The sequence below is a fragment of the Mauremys mutica genome, chromosome 3, assembly GCF_020497125.1.
Source record: "Mauremys mutica isolate MM-2020 ecotype Southern chromosome 3, ASM2049712v1, whole genome shotgun sequence".
In the NCBI taxonomy this organism is placed as follows: Eukaryota; Metazoa; Chordata; order Testudines; family Geoemydidae; genus Mauremys; species Mauremys mutica.
The window spans coordinates 145,368,142-145,388,322 of NC_059074.1; the positions used below are offsets into that span (position 1 = coordinate 145,368,142).

At 42.5% G+C, this 20,181-nt stretch overlaps 1 protein-coding gene across 2 annotated transcripts in view; it reads right to left on the minus strand.

Moving 5' to 3' along the window:
* RMDN2 (regulator of microtubule dynamics 2) overlaps positions 1–20,181 on the minus strand; it is a 65,338-nt gene that overhangs the window by 8,350 nt on the left and 36,807 nt on the right. For both annotated transcript variants that reach the window (XM_045011603.1, XM_045011601.1), the window contains exons 7-10: positions 18,437–18,514; positions 9,984–10,082; positions 7,403–7,456; positions 7,230–7,310 (exon numbers count right to left, since the gene is read on the minus strand). In XM_045011603.1, the coding sequence (XP_044867538.1) occupies positions 7,230–7,310; positions 7,403–7,456; positions 9,984–10,082; positions 18,437–18,514 (312 nt within the window). The remainder of the gene's footprint in view (positions 1–7,229; positions 7,311–7,402; positions 7,457–9,983; positions 10,083–18,436; positions 18,515–20,181) is intronic.

The window sequence follows — 20,181 nt, forward strand, 5'->3', positions numbered from 1 at the left end:
CTTTGCTGTTTTCAGCTCTTCTGAAACTACAACTCTTTTTGGGGGGATAGGGGAGGCAGGTGTTTATACCATAGTCCCTCATGTTTATTTTTATATGAGGCCATGGATGATTGGAGCCTTCCAATTTTTTCCAGGAACATGTCACTAAATCTTTTATTATACTGCTTAGCGATGAATTCATTGTTCCCGATAGGCAAGCATGGTACCTTCACTGTGGCCCACATGTAGGATATGAAGCTAGTTATTTTTCCTGTTTTTCTTTTTATATTTGCACATATTAAAATTATATTTTTAGGTTCTTGCTGCTACAAGTTTCACCACTGACAATATACAAGATTCTTTGTTTAAAAACAAGGAATCAGTGTTCTCAGTTCTGCAACACTAGGCCTCCTTTGCCTGATGAGAACTGTATTTTAATACTATATGCATACACACACTCACACCTCCTTTTTAAATTTCAAATGACTGTTCATATTTTCAAATTAAATTATAGCATTTTTCTCCCAAGATTTCAAAAAGTACTGTTTTCATTTTGGTAGTCCACCACATCTGCTTTGGACAGAATTTATATAATGCCTTTCACACTCACAGTTTCTCAAACCACATTTCAAACTAATGGTGGCGTAATGACCACTGGCCAAACAGATTAGCCATTATTCATTCAACCAGAGTTCACACACAGCCTTGAACATTAGGATCTGTTTCATTGAGAGGGCAAATGTTTCCCAGGACCCTGAGGTTATCCACCTGGAGAGCAACCAGAGAGAAACAGGACAACGTAATGTCTCATGCACTTCTAACTGTTCAACACCCCGTTACAATATGAGATTTATGACCAGTGGAAGACCATATGATTCATCAAAGCCTTCTGTTTTAGTACAAGCGATAAAGGAAAAGAAATCTAATATAGTGCTGTACCACCAATTTAACCCCTAAATCTAGTTTGTGACATTACTCCTGTATTCTCTTGTTTTAAAAAAGACTCTGTACATGATTGTGGCCCCTTGTTCAGATATGCCAAGTTGCCCATTTCCAAAACCTCAAGATATAGGGACTTACAGGAACAATGACCCTGAAGGATAATACATTCTCTTTGAGAAGTAGTTTGTCATTTTACTTGAAGACTTCTCGTGTGCCCCCTTTGAAGAATTACTCCCAGTTTGATACTGGCCCACTGAATCTTTTTTTTCCTTCATGAGGGATATTGTCTATTTAGAGATGCTCCAAGCTGGAAGCGGCCCCCTGGGCATAAGTGCATATTGTAACGGGGAGAGCAGAGAAAAAGAGGATATTTGGATAGGACTGCTGCCCCGGATCTATGTTCATTTAAACCAGCTGAAGATCTGGGCCTATGTTTTCTAAGATCAAAATTCATTAGGGACAAACATGAATATGATAATAGCCTGATTTTCAGAGATGCTAAGTACTTGTAGCCCCCACCAAACTCAGTGCAAGCTGTGAGTGCTCAGCAGCTCTGAGAAATCAGGCCATCATTGACTATTATTTCTAGTGTTTATGCAGCAACGTAAATTGCACCATAAAGTGCTCCAAGTGCTTGTTCCTTAAAATCCATTGCTGCACCACTCCAGGGACTTTGTCATATAGGGCTGGATCCACAAAGGGATCTAGGCACGTAACTGCCACTTTAGGCACCTAAGCCCAAAATGTAGATCCTCAAAACACCTACTCAATTGCTGCTTAACCTGGTAGGCACCTAAGTTTCCTCTCGTAAAGTCTCCTGACGACGCCAAACAGTTTGGTGACTATACTCCACCAGGAACCACAAACTAGGTGTTCCCCTGCCTCTCTCGCCTGCAGGGCTCAATCCGGTAGGCATTCCCAGAAGCCACCTATCAGACTGCCCACACCCATCCACCAAAAACGGAGCCCAAAAAGAAGAGGTGGTGATGGCAACAGCAACCCCCTCATACTCAGAACACTCACCCAAGATCTAGGAGACCAGGGTTCAAGTCCCTACTCTGCCTGATGTGGAGCAAGATCTCTTTCCCTTCCCAGGTGTGGGCCTAACCACTGGGCTTCAGGGTGTTCTGGGGTGGATCACTCTGTCTCACTTTTGAAATTGTTCCAATTTGTAGGAAATACTTAAACAGAGAGAGACAGCTCTCTTGCCCAATGGTTAGGGCATTCACCTGATGGTTCCAGTCCCTGCTCCAGTGAATATCTAACTATTTCATACTAAGTGAAACAGTTTCAACAGGATAGATTCCCACCTCAGAAACCAGTAGTTAGGGAACTCACCTGAGAGGGAGGAGACCTGGGTTCAAATCCCTGATGCAAATTAGACAGAGTGAGGATTTGAATTGGGGTCTCCCACATCCTGGGTGAGTGCTCTAGCTATTGGATATAAGGGGGCCACTATTACCACCTCCTCCATTTTTTTGTGAGAAAGAGAATGACTTGGCTTAGGCACCTAACTCCAGGAGAGGGTTCAAGGCTGTGAATCCCGAGTACACGAGGCACCTCCTTCCGGCCCAGTGTTAAGCGCCTAAATCCCTTTGAGGGCTGAGGCTTAGGCCACATCTCTCTCCGCATTATTTCCTACTGGCTAGTTTAGGCAGCTCCTTGTTCACATACTGGCCTTTGTGACTCCCATTCTTTGGCTTCTAACTCTCCCCATGCTTTGTATAGGGATTCTAGCTGCCTAACTTGAGACTGAATACCATTAGGTGGCAGGAGACTTAAATGTTAGACATCGCAATGCTGAGACTCCATTGTGCTAGGCCCTGTACAAACACAGAACAAAAAGACAGTCCCTGCCCCAAAAAGCTCACAATCTAATTACAAGACAAGAGACAACAGGTGGATATACACAGACAGGGAGAAGCACAAGGAAACAATGAGACAATATTTATCAGCATGACAGGCAGCGGTCTCAGCACACCAGCTGCCTAACTGCAGTCAAGCTTTCTGTAGGCCCTAGAGCAAAGTAGAGTTTTAAGGAGGGGTTTGAAAGATGATAATGAGTTAGTTTTGTGGATATTCATGGGGAGTGTCTCACAAGCATGAGGGGCAGGATGGGAAAAAGCACACAGGTGCCTGCTTGAAAATTTAACAAGTGGATGATGGAGGCTGGCCTCATGGGTCGCTCAGAGGAGGGAATCAACTTTTCATTAGTGAATGAGAGATAATAGATCGGGTGGAGATAGGTCGTGAATGGCCTTGAAAGTAATGACAAGTAGCTTATGTTTCATATGACAGAGGAGAGAGAGTCACTGAAGGGATGCAAGGAAAGGGGTGCCATGGTCAAAGTGATGGGCTAGGAAAATGATCTTTGTAGTAGCATTCTGAATGGACATCAGTGGGACAAGATTGTATTTGTGACAGCCAGAGAAAAGGATGTCACAGTAATCGAGACACGGGATGAGAGCCTGGACAAAGGTTTTAGCTGGCTGGCTGGATCGAAAGGCCATTTTACACAGATGTTACACAGAAAGAATCTTCAAGACTTAGACACAGCCTGGAAATGAGGACCTAGACAGAGGTTCAAATCAAAGATGACACCCAGGTTACGGGCCTGAGTGTCAGATAGAACAATAGTGTTGTCCACTGTATTATTATATTATGCTTCCGCTTTTTATGTAAATATACATATTTCTCAACAAGAACCAGTCTTTAAAAAAAGAGAGTATAAGCAAAGAATTCCCCTGCTGAATTACCCACGTGAGAAGATGGCTGTCATTACAGTCGGAAATGATAGATTTCTAGCATGACTGTGACAGCATCTTAAGCCATATGGCAGATGATGAACCTCAAGACTGAACAATTATACTGAAGTAACCTTCACATTGAACACATTCTGCCTGAATTGCTTCTCCTCCTCCTCCTCTCCATCTTCAATCTATAACCTCCTTATTTTCAGATCTGTTTCCACTTTAGATACTTTATTGATATCCATTTACTATTTTCTTTCCATGAGCCTCTGCACTCTTAGTACAATCTCTTCTCACTCCAAACTAATCTGACTAGATATTCTTCCCACCTTAATCTCCAAACCCTGAATCATTTCAGGAGCTTTTCCATCACATTTTTTCCAATTTCAATAATAGTCTTTTCCTTATTCAATAAACAGAACAATCCACAATATTCTAAATCAGATGTAATTAGGGCTGACATTTGGCACAATTCATCTTTCAAATCTCTACATTATATTTACTTGTTTCACAGACTTTGCTTGTTGTTTCATCACACACATTAGTTTTACTGCATTACTGACTGTGACCCCAATGTCTCTTTTTCCTGGACTTTCTTCTAAATCTAATCCAAAACATTTCACATGTAAACAAAGCCAAGTCAGGCAAACAACAATCCAGGGCCAGAACGTTGTGATATCTTTAAAATCATGCAAAACAAAAACCGGTGAATCATTTAAGTGTTTTAGTTGAACAAGTATTTTGTTGCTAAGAGGGGTTCAATTGGTCCCCACTCTTAGGCTTGTCTACACAGTGGGGTGCTACGCTCTACAGGGTATGATTTCTAAAGCACACTAATGTGCTGAGCATTAGTTGGTCCATGTAGATGCTGCTGCTGTTCAAATGTTCTCTAGTGCATTTTAACATAGTGCTGTTTGCCTCAAGCTCTCTTCAACCAGTTTTCACATACATCTTGAAGAGAATTGATCCTTTTGGCTTGCTGTATTCGAGGGATCGTGTGCCCACCATAACCTTCTGGAATCTGTCTGTTCTATTTTGCTGCATTTTTATTGTGTAATAGCTGAAATGATTTCCTGTACTTTTTCAGCCGGAGCTCATTACAACATCATGTGGATAGCTCTAGGATGAACACGGGGGCAAAACTTAAACCCATTCAGCATACTTAGTCCTGCCATGAGTGCAGGGGACTTAAATAGATGACCTCTCGAAGTCCCTTCCAGTCTTATGATTCTATGACTAATGTGAACATACTTAACTGTCTCTGCTTAAACCAGTTCAGTTACAAACTGTTTCCCGAATCCACTGGTCTTGATTTTTCTACAATGTACTGTGTACTGCTAACTGATGAGAGATCCTCTTAACTTTAGTTAAAAAAGGATAAACTCAAGGCATATCTTAGCATTAAGTAAAGAATGAAACACTGCTAAGGAGATTATTAATATTTGTTCCAATAAATATTACCAGAAAATGTCATGCTTAATTTATTATATTTAATATATTATATTATTACAATATACCCTAACTTTGGCTGAAACCAAGGCCCACCCAGAAGCTGCTCTTGGTGCAGCAGGCAGTGGTCTGTCTTCTGAGCAGGAACATTTGACAGAGTTGTCAATCAAACTATGAGGCCACTTAAAAGTCTTATTTCCTTAACTTCAAGAACTGAATGGGATAGAGCCATTTCCTCTCAGGAACCACATCTATATCTCTCTCCTGTCCCACCACATCTGCTATGTTCACAGTAGGTCCTTATGCTGATAAAGCTCAGGTCTGAATTTGTGACACTCTAGTACATTAAGGCATTTTCAGTGGAAAGTCTGTAATCATGGAACTTGCTTCTACAGGAGACCAGAGACTATGTATGGATCTTATTGCCACGACCTGGTCTACACTGCAGAAATTAAACCAGTTAAAGTCTCTAGAGTAGTTACAGAATGCTTTGTGTCCACACAGAAAAGCACTCCAAATGGTCAACAAAGGATCTAATAGTCAGTTAGAACAGACGTTCTTCAGCAGATGTAACTGGGTAAAGTTCATCTGGTTCAGACTTACTAGTTTAACAGTAGTGTGGCTGAAGACAAGTTGAAACTTGTCCTCCTCCTGCCACTGACCCACGATGTACTGGTGGTCTTGCAGAATCACCAGGCTCCAGAGTACACTGCTTTTAGAAGGAGAACCAGAAATCCAGGATCCAGAGTCACTGAGACCGAAATTATTTAGGGTAGCGCAAATGTGGCCAATGGAGCAAAACTTTTCCGCATGTAAGGTCTGAGTCCTTTTTCTGCAGCCACATTAGGACATGAGCTAAGAAGCAGAAAGTCACATCTTCACATTCCATCTAAATCACATCAAAACAATGTAATATTGGGCGATCCTGTCGTAATACTGCCCCCCATCACCAGATAAAGAAACAGATCTTAAGGTGGTTAAAGAAAACTTTGTTTGATAGCATTTGGTCTGGCAAAGAATCACTTATCAACAGATGTGATTGTAAAATCTCTACTTTTTTTTTTTTTATTGTTTTGCCTTTATGGTCCCCCCTTCTCTATTGTTTATCTGTAGGTTTCTGTCTGGTTCTCTGATTAGTTATGTAACAGACAGAAACAATTTTGCAAGATTTATATCAGTTAAGGTGGTGGGGTCTGGTTAAAGAACTGTTTCTTAATGGGCTAGGATTGGTGAAAAATACTGTTTTGGAGCACTTCGGTTACGGTAAGCAGGACTCAAGTTTACCTATATAAACTGGGGTCCAAAAGGAAGTTCTTTGGAAATTAACTCCAGGACACAGCCCAAGATCAGAGCTGTCAGACCTCAACAGCCTGCCAGCTATATCGTGCAGAAGCTGGAGGAGCCCCGGATGACCTGATCCTGACTGGCCACTAGGGAAAGTTTGTCTGCCTTATTGGGAGTGATGAGCATTGTATGCTTAGCATGTGCATTTTGTTTTGGTAACTGTTAATAAACAGCGTTTAAGGGTATTACTGTGTAAGGCTCTTTCACCGGTATAAGGCCCTGCAAACCCACTCTGAGCCTTAGAAACTGGGCAAGGGTGGGTACTTAAATTAACCAGATTATGCCCTAAACCCTGTGGTGGCCCCGAGCTCTAGGAACTGGGTAAGGATAGGTGCCTAGGAACTGGGAAAGGGTGGGGGTGTCTAAATTAACCGGGTTACGCTTTGAGCCCACAGAAGGGTAAAGTTGGGGTGCCCCAGAGTGTGCAGGTAACAAGCATGGCTAGTAGGGACACACAGAATAGTTTGAGCTTAAGCTAGTTTAATACAAATAGATGAATTACAAATGGGTCAATTCTTTGGCATAAACCAGACTCTGTACAGCAAGCTTTAGGAAGCTTCCCAAACAACCATCTTGTCAGATATTTCACACAGATGGAATCAACTATTGTAATAAACTGGCTTAAAAAGAAAGGAGGAGGGTTTCACCTTCAAGAGGTAAAGTGGTGTAGCTTTATTACCCTAGTGCATTTGGACACAGCAGTGATGAGTGCCAAAGAGAGGATAACAATCACAACGGAAACTCATTGCCACTTTCGGTACTCACCTCATTGGTAACTGGTAACACTGATGATGCAAAATCACAGTATTTCAGTGCATTGCTTCTCTGGCCAAGATCTTTGTAGCACTGAAAGAAAAAAAAATGTGTAAAAACTAACCAGGCCCTCTATAATACCAGATTCTATTAATTATTTTTTTAAAGTAAACTGTTTTAGTTACCTTTGCCAAATACACATAATTGTATTTGGAATATCCAGGGTGCATTTCTTCAGCCTGAATAATAAAATACAGGAAACAACAGAGACACAAATATAGCGTGATGAGACTAATGTGGTCAAGATACAATTTCCAGTAAAGCACAAAGCTTCCTCAAAAACTTAGGCTGGGTCCCTTCTGTCTGAATCATCTCATATCAATGCTCCATAATCCCTTTAGCACTATTAAAAAAAATATACATCTAAAATTCTTATGGTTAACACACAAAAACTGGAAAAGTAATTTTTTGAGAATTTGCTGAAGTCCTGGAGCTTCTCTCTCTTAAATGCTTACAAAAGGATCAAGAAAATGCATCATCCCAGGTACAAAATCAACAGCGTTCATCCATTCATACCAGGAGGAAGATAATAATAATGCACAAGTCCATGGGGCCTGATGCAATGCATATAAGGGTGCAGACAGAGTTGGCTGATGTGATTGCAGAGCCATTGGCCATTATCTCTGAAAACTCATGGCGATCGGGGGAGGTCCCAGATGATTGGAAAAAGGCAAATATAGTGCCCATCTTTAAAAAAGGGAAGAACTATAGACTGGTCAGCTTCACCTCAGTCCCTGGAAATATCATGAAGCAGGTCCTCAAGGAATCTATTTTGAAGCACTTGGAGGAGAGGAAGGTGATCAGGAACACTCAACATGGATTCACCAAGGGCAAGTCATGCCTGACCAACCTGATTGCCTTCTATGATGAGATAACTGGCTCTGTGGATATGGGGAAAGTGGTGCACGTGATATACCTTGACTTTAGCAAAGCTTTTGATACAGTCTCCCACAGTATTCTTGCCAGCAAGTTAAAGAAGTATGGTTTGGATGAATGGACTATAAAGTGGATAGAAAGCTGGCTAGATCGTCGGGCTCAATGGGTTGTGATCAATGGCTCAATGACTAGTTGGCAGCTGGTATCAAGCAGACTGTCCCAGGGATGGTTTTGTTCAACATCTTCATTAATGATCTGGATGATGGGATGGATTGCACCCTCAGCAAGTTTGTGGATGACACTAAGATGGGGGAGAGGTAGATCCTGCTGGAGGGTAGGGATAGCCTTCAGAGTGACCTAGACAAATTGGAGGATTGGGCCAAAAGAAATCTGATGAGGTTCAACAAGGACAAGTGCAGAGTTCTGCACTTAGGATGAAAGAATCCCATGCACTGCTACAGGCTGGGGACCGACTGGCTAAGTGGCAGTTCTGAAGAGGACCTGGGGATTAAAATGGACAAGAAGCTGGATATGAGTCAGTTTGCCCTTGTTGCCAAGAAGTCTAATGGCATATTGGGCTGCATTAGTAGGAGCATTGCCAACAGATTGAGGGAAGTGATTATTCCCCTGTATTCAGCACTGGTGAGGCCACATCTGGAGTACAGCGTCCAGTTTTTGGTCCCATACTACAGAAAGGATGTGGACAAATTGGAGAGAGTCCAGCGGAGGGCAACGAAAATGATTGGGGGCTGGGGCACATGACTTATGAGGAGAGGCTGAGGGAACTGGGCTTAGTCCACAGAAGAGAAGAGTGATGGGGGATTTGATAGCAACCTTCAACTACTTGAAAGGGGGCTCCAAAGAGAATGGAGCTAGGCTGTTCTCCGTGGTGGCAGATGACAGAACAAGGAGCAATGGTCTCAAGTTGCAGTGGGAGAGGTCTAGGTTGGATATTAGGAAAAACTATTTCACTAGGAGGGTGGTGAAGCAGTGGAATGGGTTACCTAGGGAGGCGGTGGAATCTCCATCCTTAGAGGTTTTTATGGCCCAGCTTGACAAAGCCCTGGCTGGGATGATTTAGTTGGGGTTGGTCCTGTTTTGAGCAGGGGATTGGACTAGATGACCTCCTGAGGTCTCTTCCAACCCTAATCTATGATTCTAAGTAATCACATTTATGAAAATTTACCCTTTTGAATTTGTTACCTGGCTTATACTTATCAGCTGCAGAAATAGCAGTGACAGATAAGTTACCCAATGGCAGCTTTAACATGTGCGCACAGTTTTCTTAAAATTGTGAATTCAAAGACAAATGCACAGGAACATGCTCCTATGTGACGGAGCCATTCATTTTTTTTTCATATTACATGTACTCTTAGTATTTACTCATCTCCCACACAAGGAAGAATTTCCCACTGAAAGCTACAGAATGCAAAGTTTAGATTAGAAAGAGGAAACTGCCACAGTGTCAGAGTTTTCCACTGAAGCTGCATAAAAATCATCCTCATTTCTGCAAGTCCCTTAAAAAATGGGCTTAACATAAGAGCTGTTCACTAAGGTTATTGCTGACTCGAAGGCATCCGTATCTTTGACATGAAATCTAATAGCAATTAACCTGGGAGGTTACTGAAATTTTTAAAAAGAGAATATATAAATACATAAGTGGTGCTACTCACTCTACTCCATACTAACTTTAAAAAAAAGTTATTATAGAACTATGTGAACCTTGAATTTATAGCTGCTGAACATAAATTGTTCAGCTGATCTCTTGAAAACAGTCACACAGAGTATTTGGTAAATAGCTACTCAGGAGAACTGTTGGATAGGATCTACCTTAAGGAAATTCTGCAAAGCTTCCTGTACTGTTGAAGTTGGTGGAGTCCCAAAAAGAGTAGCAGCTACTTTCTTCTCAATCCAAGACAACTGTGCTACCTATAATAAAACCAGAGAAGGAAAATATACTTAAGGCTTACTTTCCAGTTGTGAAGCAAAATATTGCCTTGTATTACTGTATACTTACACAATTTGGTGTGCAAAGGAACACTAAAAGGAGTCTTTAATAAAATATTTTTGCTTCACTGTCCCAAAGAGTCATCTCTTATACACACATTGAATATTTGACATAATTTAAAGAGTTTTTTAATAAATCCCTTTTTACTGTAAAATATAATATACACATCATGAGAAATTCAGTGCAAAATACTGATTAAACCGACATGAGATTATCACTACCCACATCAGTTTTTAAAATGTCAGGTTGAAATAGAGGGTAGAGCTTGATAGCCCATCTACTAAATATTTCTGAACATTAGAGGCAGTTATTGACATTGTCATTATGTGGGAAGCTAATGCTCTTCTAAGACAAGTTCATTTTTTGTGCAGTGATTTGACACAGGTATCACTAAGTAGGTGCCCAGCTGTCTGCTTGAATTCTGACCAATAGCACATGCCAAGGAGCCTCTCACTTCCCAGGATTACAGGCTGGTGTAAAGGCACCTTCTGGAGTTTTCTTCATTCTGTGTTGTCATTGTCACACTACAGTATATACTGTATGCCATTTCCTTTCCATATATAGCTAGGCATACTCCAAAAGTCACAAGAAAGGATTCTTGAGAGCGAGTGGGTTGGTCATTGCCATAATATTTTTAGTTCCACCACCTAACCCAATGAACAGAGACGCCAAATCCCTAATCAAAGCAGAAACAGCAAAAAGATGACAATATAGGGATGGAGAAATTGGTTTTCTCAAATGGGATGCCACTTCACTGAGTGGAGGAACTACCTGTTTTCCCCCCAACTAACGTTTGGAGGAAAACTAGTGTTTCTGGAGAGGAAAAGCAGGATGATTCTCCTGCACATCTGTACTTTAACCGTACATCTGATGCTTACTGAAATTGACTAGGATTGACAAGGCATATGCCCAAGGAGTTAGGCACTATGGGTATGTCTACACTATGAAATTAGGTCGCATTTATAGAAGTCGATTTTTTAGAAATCGATTTTATACAGTCGATTGTGTGTGTCTCCACTTAAGACCATTAAGATAATTAACTCAGCGGAGTGCATCCACAGTACCGAGGCTAGCGTCGACTTCCAGAGCGTTGCGCTGTGGGTAGCTATCCCACAGTTCCCGCAGTCTATGCCGCCCATTGGAATTCTGGGTTGAGATCCCAGTGGCCGATGGGTCAAAAACATTGTCGCGGGTGGTTCTGGGTACATGTCTTTAAGTCCCCCCCCGTGAAAGCAACGGCAGACAATTGTTTTGAGCCTTCTTTCCTGGGTTACCCAGGCAGACGCCATACCACAGCAATCATGGAGCCCGCTCATCTCACCATCACCGTACGTCTTCTGGGTGCTGGCAGACACAGTACTGCATTGCTACACAGCAGCAGCTCATTGCCTTTTGGCAGCAGACGGTGCATTAAGACTGGTAGCCGTTGTCGTCGTCTCCTGGGTGCTCTTTTAGCCGATCTCGATGAGGTCAGTCAGGGGCACCTGGGCAGACATGGGTGCTCCTGGAAGACCTCGGTGAGGTCTGTCAGAGGCGCCTGGACATAAATGGGAGTGACTCCAGGTCATTCTCTTTTTAAGTTTCATCTCATGGAGATTCAGTCCTGCCTGCAGTCGTACTGCACCGTCTTCTGGCAAGTACCCAGGATACGACAACAGCTAGCAGTCATACTGCACCATCTGCTGCCAGCCTAAGATGTATAAGAGAGATGGAATGGATCAAAACAAGAGAGACCAGATTTGTTTTGTATTCATTTGCTCTCCCCTTCTCTTCCTCCATGAATAGTGGGGGGAGGGATAGCTCAGTGGTTTGAGCACTGGCCATGCTAAACCCAGGGTTTTAAATTCAATCCCTGATGAGGCCATTCTGTGTATTTCTCCTTGATGCAAACCCACCCCTTTTTGTTGATTTTAATTCCCTGTAAGCCATGTCGTCAGTCTGCAATGGCAGACAATCATTTCACGCCTTTTTTCAGCACAGACGCCATAGCACCGCAAGCATGGAGCCTGCTCAGATCACCACGACAATTATGAACACTGTAAACACCACGTGCATTATCCTGCAGTATATGCAGAACCAGAACCTGCCAAAGCAAAACCAGGTGAGAAGGCGACGGCAGCGCAGTGACAAGAGTGATGAGGACACGGACACAGATTTCTCTCAAAGTACGGGCCCCGGCAATGTGCACATCATGGTGTTAATGGGGCAGGTTCATGCCATGGAACGCCGATTCTGGGCCCAGAGAGATAAAGAATTGACACCAGCAAACCAGCAAAACACCAGGGACCATATGCTGTGTTATGCAATGATTCCAGACTACATGCTATTGGCCTGGCATGGTAAAGTGTCCTACCATGGAGGACAGAATAAGGCTGACCTCCCCAGAAACCTTTTGCAAAGGCTTTGGGAGTACCTCCAGGAGAGCTTTATGGAGATGTCCCTGGAGGATTTCCACTCCATCCCCAGACACGTTAACAGACTTTTCCAGTAGCTGTACTGGCTGTGAATGCCAGGGCAAATTAATCATTACACACGCTTGCTTTTAAACCATGTATAATATTTACAAAGGTACACTCACCAGAGGTCCCTTCTCTGCCTGGCTCCAGGTCCAGGGTGAGAAACAGTTCCTGGCTGTTGGGGAAAACAGTTTCTCTGCTTCCTTGCTGTGAGCTATCTTCCTCGTCCCCAAAACCCGCATCCCTGTTGCGTGCTACTCCATTGACAGAGTCAAAGCACAGGGTTGGGTAGTGGTGGCTGCACCTCCTAGAATGCCATGCAGCTCAACATAGAAGCAGCATGTCTGGGGTTCTGACCCAGAGCGGCCATTTGCCCCTCTGCTTTTTTGGTAGGCTTGCCTCAGCTCCTTAAGTTTCACAGGGCACTGCTGCGGGTCCCTGTTAGAGCCTCTGTCCTTCATGCCCTTGGAGATTTTTTCAAATATTTGGGCATTTCGTCTTTTGGAATGGAATTCTGAAAGCTCAGATTCATCTCCCCATGCAGCGATCAGATCCCGTACCTCCCGTTCAGTCCATGCTTGAGCTCTTTTGCGATTCTGGGACTCAGTCACGGTCACCTCTGCTGATGACATCTGCACTCACCTGCAGCTTGCCTCATTGGCCAAACAGGAAATAAGATTCAAAAGTTCGTGGGCCTTTTCCTGTCTACCTCGCCTGTGCATCTGAGTTGAGAGTGCTGTCCAGAGCGGTCAAAATGGTGCACTCTGGGATATCTCCCGGAGGCCAATACCATCAAATTGCGACCACACTACCCCAAATTGGACCCAGCAAGGTCAATGTCAGCGCTAATCCCCTCGTCGGGGGAGGAGTACAGAAATAGATTTTAAGAGCCCTTTAAGTTGAAAAAAACGTCTTCATCATGTGGACGGGTGCAGGGTTAAATCAATGTAACGCTGCTAAATTTGACCTAAATTCGTAGTGAAGACCAGGGCTAAGATTCCTTGGCAACTGCTGGCATGACCTTCATAGAGGGGCAAGAGAGGAGGGGACGCGACCAAAGAATGAAGAGATGAGAAGAATTCATGTGAGAACCAGGAGCTGAAAAATGTGGTGAGTCAACCCTGTCTCAGCTTAGACAGAGCATCACATTGTAACCAAAGACTTGGGCCTTTAAAATTCATGTCTGTTGTGCTACAGTACTGATGATTGGTGGTGAATGAGAATGGGGGATGGAGAGCTTCAGAACCCTCAAACCCTTACTTAGTTGCTCCTCTGCTCTTTGCTGCTGCAGTCGGCTATTATCCACCTGATTTTGAAAGCTGATAGCTTTCCATTAAAGAAAAGAATCTATCCAAAACTAATGATCGTAACATATACCTAGCCACTGCCATCCACTATCATTTTAAAATTTTCACGGGATGTGAATTTTTTATTTCTTATTATAAACTGTTCTATAAAATATGCCATTGCAAAGTATTAATGTAGCCAGCATACAACAGTAAAGTGTATACAGACTATTTTCTTGTCTGACCTCAATCGTTTTGGCCAAGTTTGAGTAGCATTGCATGGAGACAAAGCAACCTGGCCAAGTCTCGCTGGTCTTCTGGCAAAAGCCAGTTCCTGAGAAATGATGTCATCAGTAAGTCTTTCACTTGAAACCACTAAAAATAATATCCTGCAGATAAACAATATTAAGAAGTAACTGTAGCCATTTTCATTATCTGTCTCCCTCCCAATGCCTCTTTCAAAGACCTGGTTTCGAGAGAAATACTCTTTGACAAGCTCGCGGTTTCCTGTTCATTAAAACAACATGGTGTTTCTCCCATGCAATGCATAGTGCCAATATCGTGCTACTAAGTGCAGCATGTGAGTTAAAACTTATAAATGTAAGCTAGTGTGTAGATAAAATGATTCCTCCTCCTCACACTGCACTTTTCACCTGCTCTTTATTTTCTAAAACCCATTGAGTGGGATAGAGAAGTTTAAAAGAATATATTGCAGCAGAGTTTAAAAGAATATATTGCTTTCTTCAAGCCAACCCATTGCTGCAATGCTCTTTGCTCTCTTAGAGTGGGAGGAAGATATTACTGGTATCTTTAGGTCCATCTGATCCAGATACAGTGAACCCATTAGTAGGGTAGGAATGAAAAAGAAAGGGAGAGAAACTGCTCATATTGAACATCTCTGGACCACCCAAAATTCTAGAGTTACTTACACACACACACACACACACACACACACACACACACACACCCCTACTATGATGCAATAGTGAAGGGAACTTCCAAGTTTTTGCACTGTGGAATTTATAATTTGCTGCTTTAATTCTGCAGGCTGAAATTTAAATACAAGTTCTGTCTGGCAGTTGTCTTGTTTTCTTACCAGATTCAATCAGAATTACTTTACTGGGGTCTGGCTTGGTATTTTGGCTGGCTTGGGTGCGCTTTTGCACTGCTCAAACTAAAATAAATAGCTTTGCTCTGCCTTTTTTATATTAAAAAGAAACACCAATTTAAAGCAACACAGTTATCTACATTTTAAAAGTATGGATGGGAAATATTTCATTTTTAATAATATTTAATGTGCACAGGGCTTGGTACTATTATTATGGATAATACATAAGCATCCTACTGCCTTCTACAGAGCTTTAAGCATTCAGATTGATACTCTAACCGCTTCCTCTAGGCAAAGGGAATCCTCACCCATCCTACTGGAGTTGTTCTCCATTCCCTTTGTGTCATGGAAGTGGTGCAAAAATAAAAGGCACAAAGCTGGCCCAGAATGTGTATCCTATTTAAAAAGGTGTTTCAGGGCTATACTGATGCCAAGGAAAGAATTGAATTGGAGCTGTTGAACTCAAACTTGTTCCAGTTTTAAAAAACCCTTTAATTACAATGTTTGGGGTTATCCCAAAGAGTGTGAGATAGCTGGGGAGGCCTGTACAAGATGGGTTTCAGAAAGACTAGGTGAAATGCGGACCATCTCAATGGCCGTGGCAAAATTCCCTTGACTTCAATTGGGCCAGGATTTCACCCACTGTCTGCTTCCTGGGTTCAGAACCACAGGTTCCTCCTGGGAGTGGAGAGCAGAGCAGGACGTGGCTGATATCACAGGAACACCGTATAAGAAGAACAAGCCATCCGCAGGCCTCTGATTGATTTTTTAACCTTTCTTAGGTTAGGATTTTTGAAGCTAGCCCATGGCTCTAACTTCATAGCTTGAAGCTACCCTGACGGCATTGCAAAGGGCAAGGGAAGAAGCATTATGGTCTCATTTCAGGAGAAACATAAGCTTCTTGTCACCGGGATCCTTGAGGGTGCCTGTCCCTTCTACTGGGACAGTGGGTTTATTAGCATCTTACAAATGGAGGAATCCCCTTTGGGATCTGAGGAGAATTTTGATGTTCTCCCTCTTTGAACTTTATACACCTTCTGGCATAATCTGGTGATGCCCCTCTTTCTGTGGGGTCTTTCCATTCAGAGTCCATTATACTTTCTGGAAATTAGATATTGAAAACAAGGCATCATCCCAGGATTTTATCGTTTCCTGATGTCCCTTGGAGGAATAGAATCCATACCACCATCAGGATCAATTTTGAAGGCTAAACAATTAGCTTTTGGAGGGCACCTGTCTTAAAAAAGCCTGCTTTCCCCCACTGGAGTCTGTCATACATCTGAGAGTCTGAAGAAGACGACAGTTCTCTACTATCTGAGGATGAGGAGGGTTCGGTCGTTTCCCTTTCCCATGCTTCTTTTTGTTTTCCCTGCTTGAAAAAGGTGCTCAGAGGAGAGAGCCCAAGGAGTCATCAACTCCCCGATTAACCCTACTATGTTGGAGGGGGAGAAGTCACCAAGATATCCCACCTACTGACAAAGAGGTGAACAATCAAGAAGACATCTCCAGAAACCAGGGTATCAATAGAAGGGGATGGGGACTGGCAGCTGCCTCTCTCTGTTACTGCCAGGGAGGAAAGAAAGCTACCCATAGGCTGCTGCCAGAGGTGGTGGCTGCCAAAAATCTCATACAAAATCCTACTATTGGAGGACGGGGAGCAGACTGCAATTCTCTACTGGAGATTTTAAGGCTACATGAGAAGTTCTTAGCAGCCTCCCTTTCTCCCAGGGTCGAGCAGTACCAGAACTTAGTGCTGTCGGCTAATTAACAAAATGCAAACTGTGTCCATTCAAAGTCTTTTTCAAATACCAGGAATCTGTTACCAAGGAAACAAACCCATTCAATCTGAAAATTCAGCCTGGAAAAGACTTGCATCCCTAAAGAATTTTCTCTCTCAATGCTTCCTTGGTAATAGCTAATTAAAAACACAATACAATTGTCCTCAATAAAACCTTCCAATCCATCCAATTTTAGCAAAAATATTACTGTCACCTACTTAAATATCATGAGAGGTTCTTCTTGTTTTATTACAGTGTATTAAGATGGAACTGAATTAAGTAATTGTATAATGTCTCAGGACTTCTGGCAGAAATTAAATAACCGGACAGCCTCCTTGTTGTAAACTATCAGCTTCCAACACAAATACTTTCATGTTTGCCAGTATAAGAGTTGAGAAATGCCATAACAGTCTGCATACGTATCTACCCGTTTATCCAGCACAAACTCCATAGGCTTTTCACTTACCAGTGAATGAGAGTAAGAGAATTACAAAGAATATGGTATAAGTAGTTGGGTCAAATTGATCCCTGGTGTAACATCACTGAAATCACTTGAGTTAAACCAAGGGTGAGTCTGGCAATTGTGAGTAATTTGCAAAAAGAAAACTCAAGAGAGTCAACTTTTAACACTTACATAGCCTTTATTAGAGGCGTTGCTGCAGTTTCACTGGTATGTTTTGGCTGTTCTGTACCACTCCTGTGATACAAAGCAGCCATAAATCCATCTCAACCAGAGGCTTAGGTCAGGTTTACAGCTCCTTTGCATTACTGAAGCAATGAAAAACTTTATTATAAAAAAGCCATGTATTTGTTTGTATAACTTTCAAGAAAATATAACAAAGCTACAGCACTAAGATGGGATGTGTACCCCCACCTGGGGCCTGAAAGAGCTAATTTGGGCTGGGAAGGCCAGTTATGTTCCTGGATGCATTGGGAGGAAAAGCTGGATTTAATGAAACATGAGTGCCAGCTGGGAAGGAGCTGTGTGGTTATTAAAAGCCAGGAAGTTAAAAGCAGAAAAGGGGCTGCAGGGAGCGTCTACAATCAGTCTCTGAAAATAGAGTGGTGGGGAGGAGGAAGTTCTAGGATCCTAGCCAGACTAGGAGAAGGCTGGGAAGAAAGGTTGGGAGTAGAAGAGAACACCTCTGGACTGTAGGCCAGCGAGAAGGGCAGGACTGGGTGAGGACTCTGAAAAGGGAGTTAAGCCCTGAAACGGGGCAAGGCTAGGAAAGCTGAGCTATGGAAGAAGTCCCAGACTAAAGGGAAAAGAAACAATAGAGAGGCTTGCAGAAAGCAGCTTGTACCTAACACCTAGCCACCCATGCTTCCTCTCCAAATCTTAGTTACCATTTCATTGATGTGTGTAAATAATAAAACAAAATGCAAAACAAGAGGCTTTGAATAAGGGTATGTGGTATAGTTAACAAGTATGATAACAATAGGTAGTGAGGGCAGTCTGTATTAATAACCAGGCATGTAGAAATTATTTCATGACAAGTACATAGCAATGCTTTGTTTACAATTTCAACATTTCCACTTCAATAAATGTGTCATTTCTCTCAGATTTCAGTTATAGTATTCCATTGTAAACACATCATCATTTTTCAGCACATTCAAGTCAACTGTTAGGCATAGAAAACAACTTACTGAATAGCACCATCTTCCATTTAGGTAATATAAAAAAGGTTCTTGAGGCTTAAGTTCAATTGCTTTGTCTAGATGCTCCTGTTAAAAATAAGTTCAAAAGAAAGAAAATGGGATATTCATTTCAGGTTGGGAGTTGCCTTCAAACTTTAAAACTGCATTGCAAAATCAGTGCAAACTTATTCAAGTTATCTTTTGTGACTGCTTTTGCTACAGTTCTTCTAATGATCTGTAAATATTTTAACTGGCAATACCCTTGCTTACAGAAGAAAACCGCAAACGCAATTATTTAACAACTCTGCACATAACGTACCAGGGCACATAGCATTTATAATATGACCTAACTCCTCTAAAGTTCAAACAAACAGTTGAAAGAGATTTAAAACAAACAAACAAGACTGATGTACTCCAAACCTATTAAACTTTGGTTTTATCCAGAGGTGAAAGTAAGCCGGTCTGGTCCGGTGTACTGGCAAGAGCCAGTACGCCGTGCCGGACCGCACCGGCTTCCGGAGCAGGAATTTAAAGGGCTCTGGGCTCCCCAGCAGGTGGGGAGCCCAGAGCCCTTTCAATCCCACCCACGGCTCAGCGGCCGGGCTGGATCCGGGATTTAAAGGGCTCAGAGCTCCCCGCCACAGCAGGGAGCTCCAGGCCCTTTAAATCCCGCCCGCAGCTCAGCAGCCGGAGCTGCGGTGGGGATTTAAAAGGCCTGGAGCTCCGCGGCAGCTGGAGCCCCGGCCCCTTTAATTTGCCCCTGAGCCCCAGGGGCTCTCAGCCACCTCTGCAGCTGGGAGCCCCCAATTGATTTAAAGGTCCTGGGGCTCCCAGCCACAGCCAATGCCCCAGGGCCTTTAAATCTTTAGAAGCCCCTCCTCTTTCGGTTGAGGCCATGCCCCCTCAGGACTCCAGCAGTACCGGTAAGTCCTGTAAGTTACTTTCACCCCTGGTTTTATCCCTATCTGGTATTAGAAAAGTATAGCGCATCAACCCTATGCGAACACTCCTATTTTGCTTCCTAGATACTGTATGCCTGAACAAATGATCAACCACTGAAGTGTAACCTCCTCTAGTGTGGAACATGGCACCACATAACATTTTATATTCAGAAGCAGGACCTGGTTTTCTGTGAGGTGGATAATATGAAAATACATCCACGGCAGATAGTCAGAAACCTAGAATTAATTGGACATAGATGTCTAAGACAGGAATTGAACCTCAGATCTAACTTTTCAATTAAAATGTGACTTGAAGTACAGCTCCTATGCCCATGCCCCGCAGTTCTGGAGATAAAATGGGTCTGAATTAAACAGTACAAAGAATAATAAAAATCAAATTAGATGTTTTCTTCCAAACCCACCTTTCCCCTCCTTTCTCCATTTTCAGGTCTCATTTTTTGAGGCAAATTATTTCTGCATAATCAGTATTTCAAGAATAAGGAATTTCTTGAAGGAGTTTTTTTCAACCCTGATTTATCATTTGCTTCTCAACATAACTCAATTGTCAGATACTGTAGTTTCACTTTTCCTACATCTCTATTTTTTTCAACTAAGCCAGTCACTAAAATAGTGGTACAAAGTATTATAACTTCTCATCTGGACTACTCAAATGATCATATTCTTGCAGATCTGAGAGCTTCCTATTTCATTTTTTTTGCAAACTATTCACATATATACTACTCTTTCAATCTATTTTTCCCTGTAATTCCCATGTTTCTATATTATTCATATGATTTCAGAAGTTACCTCTGA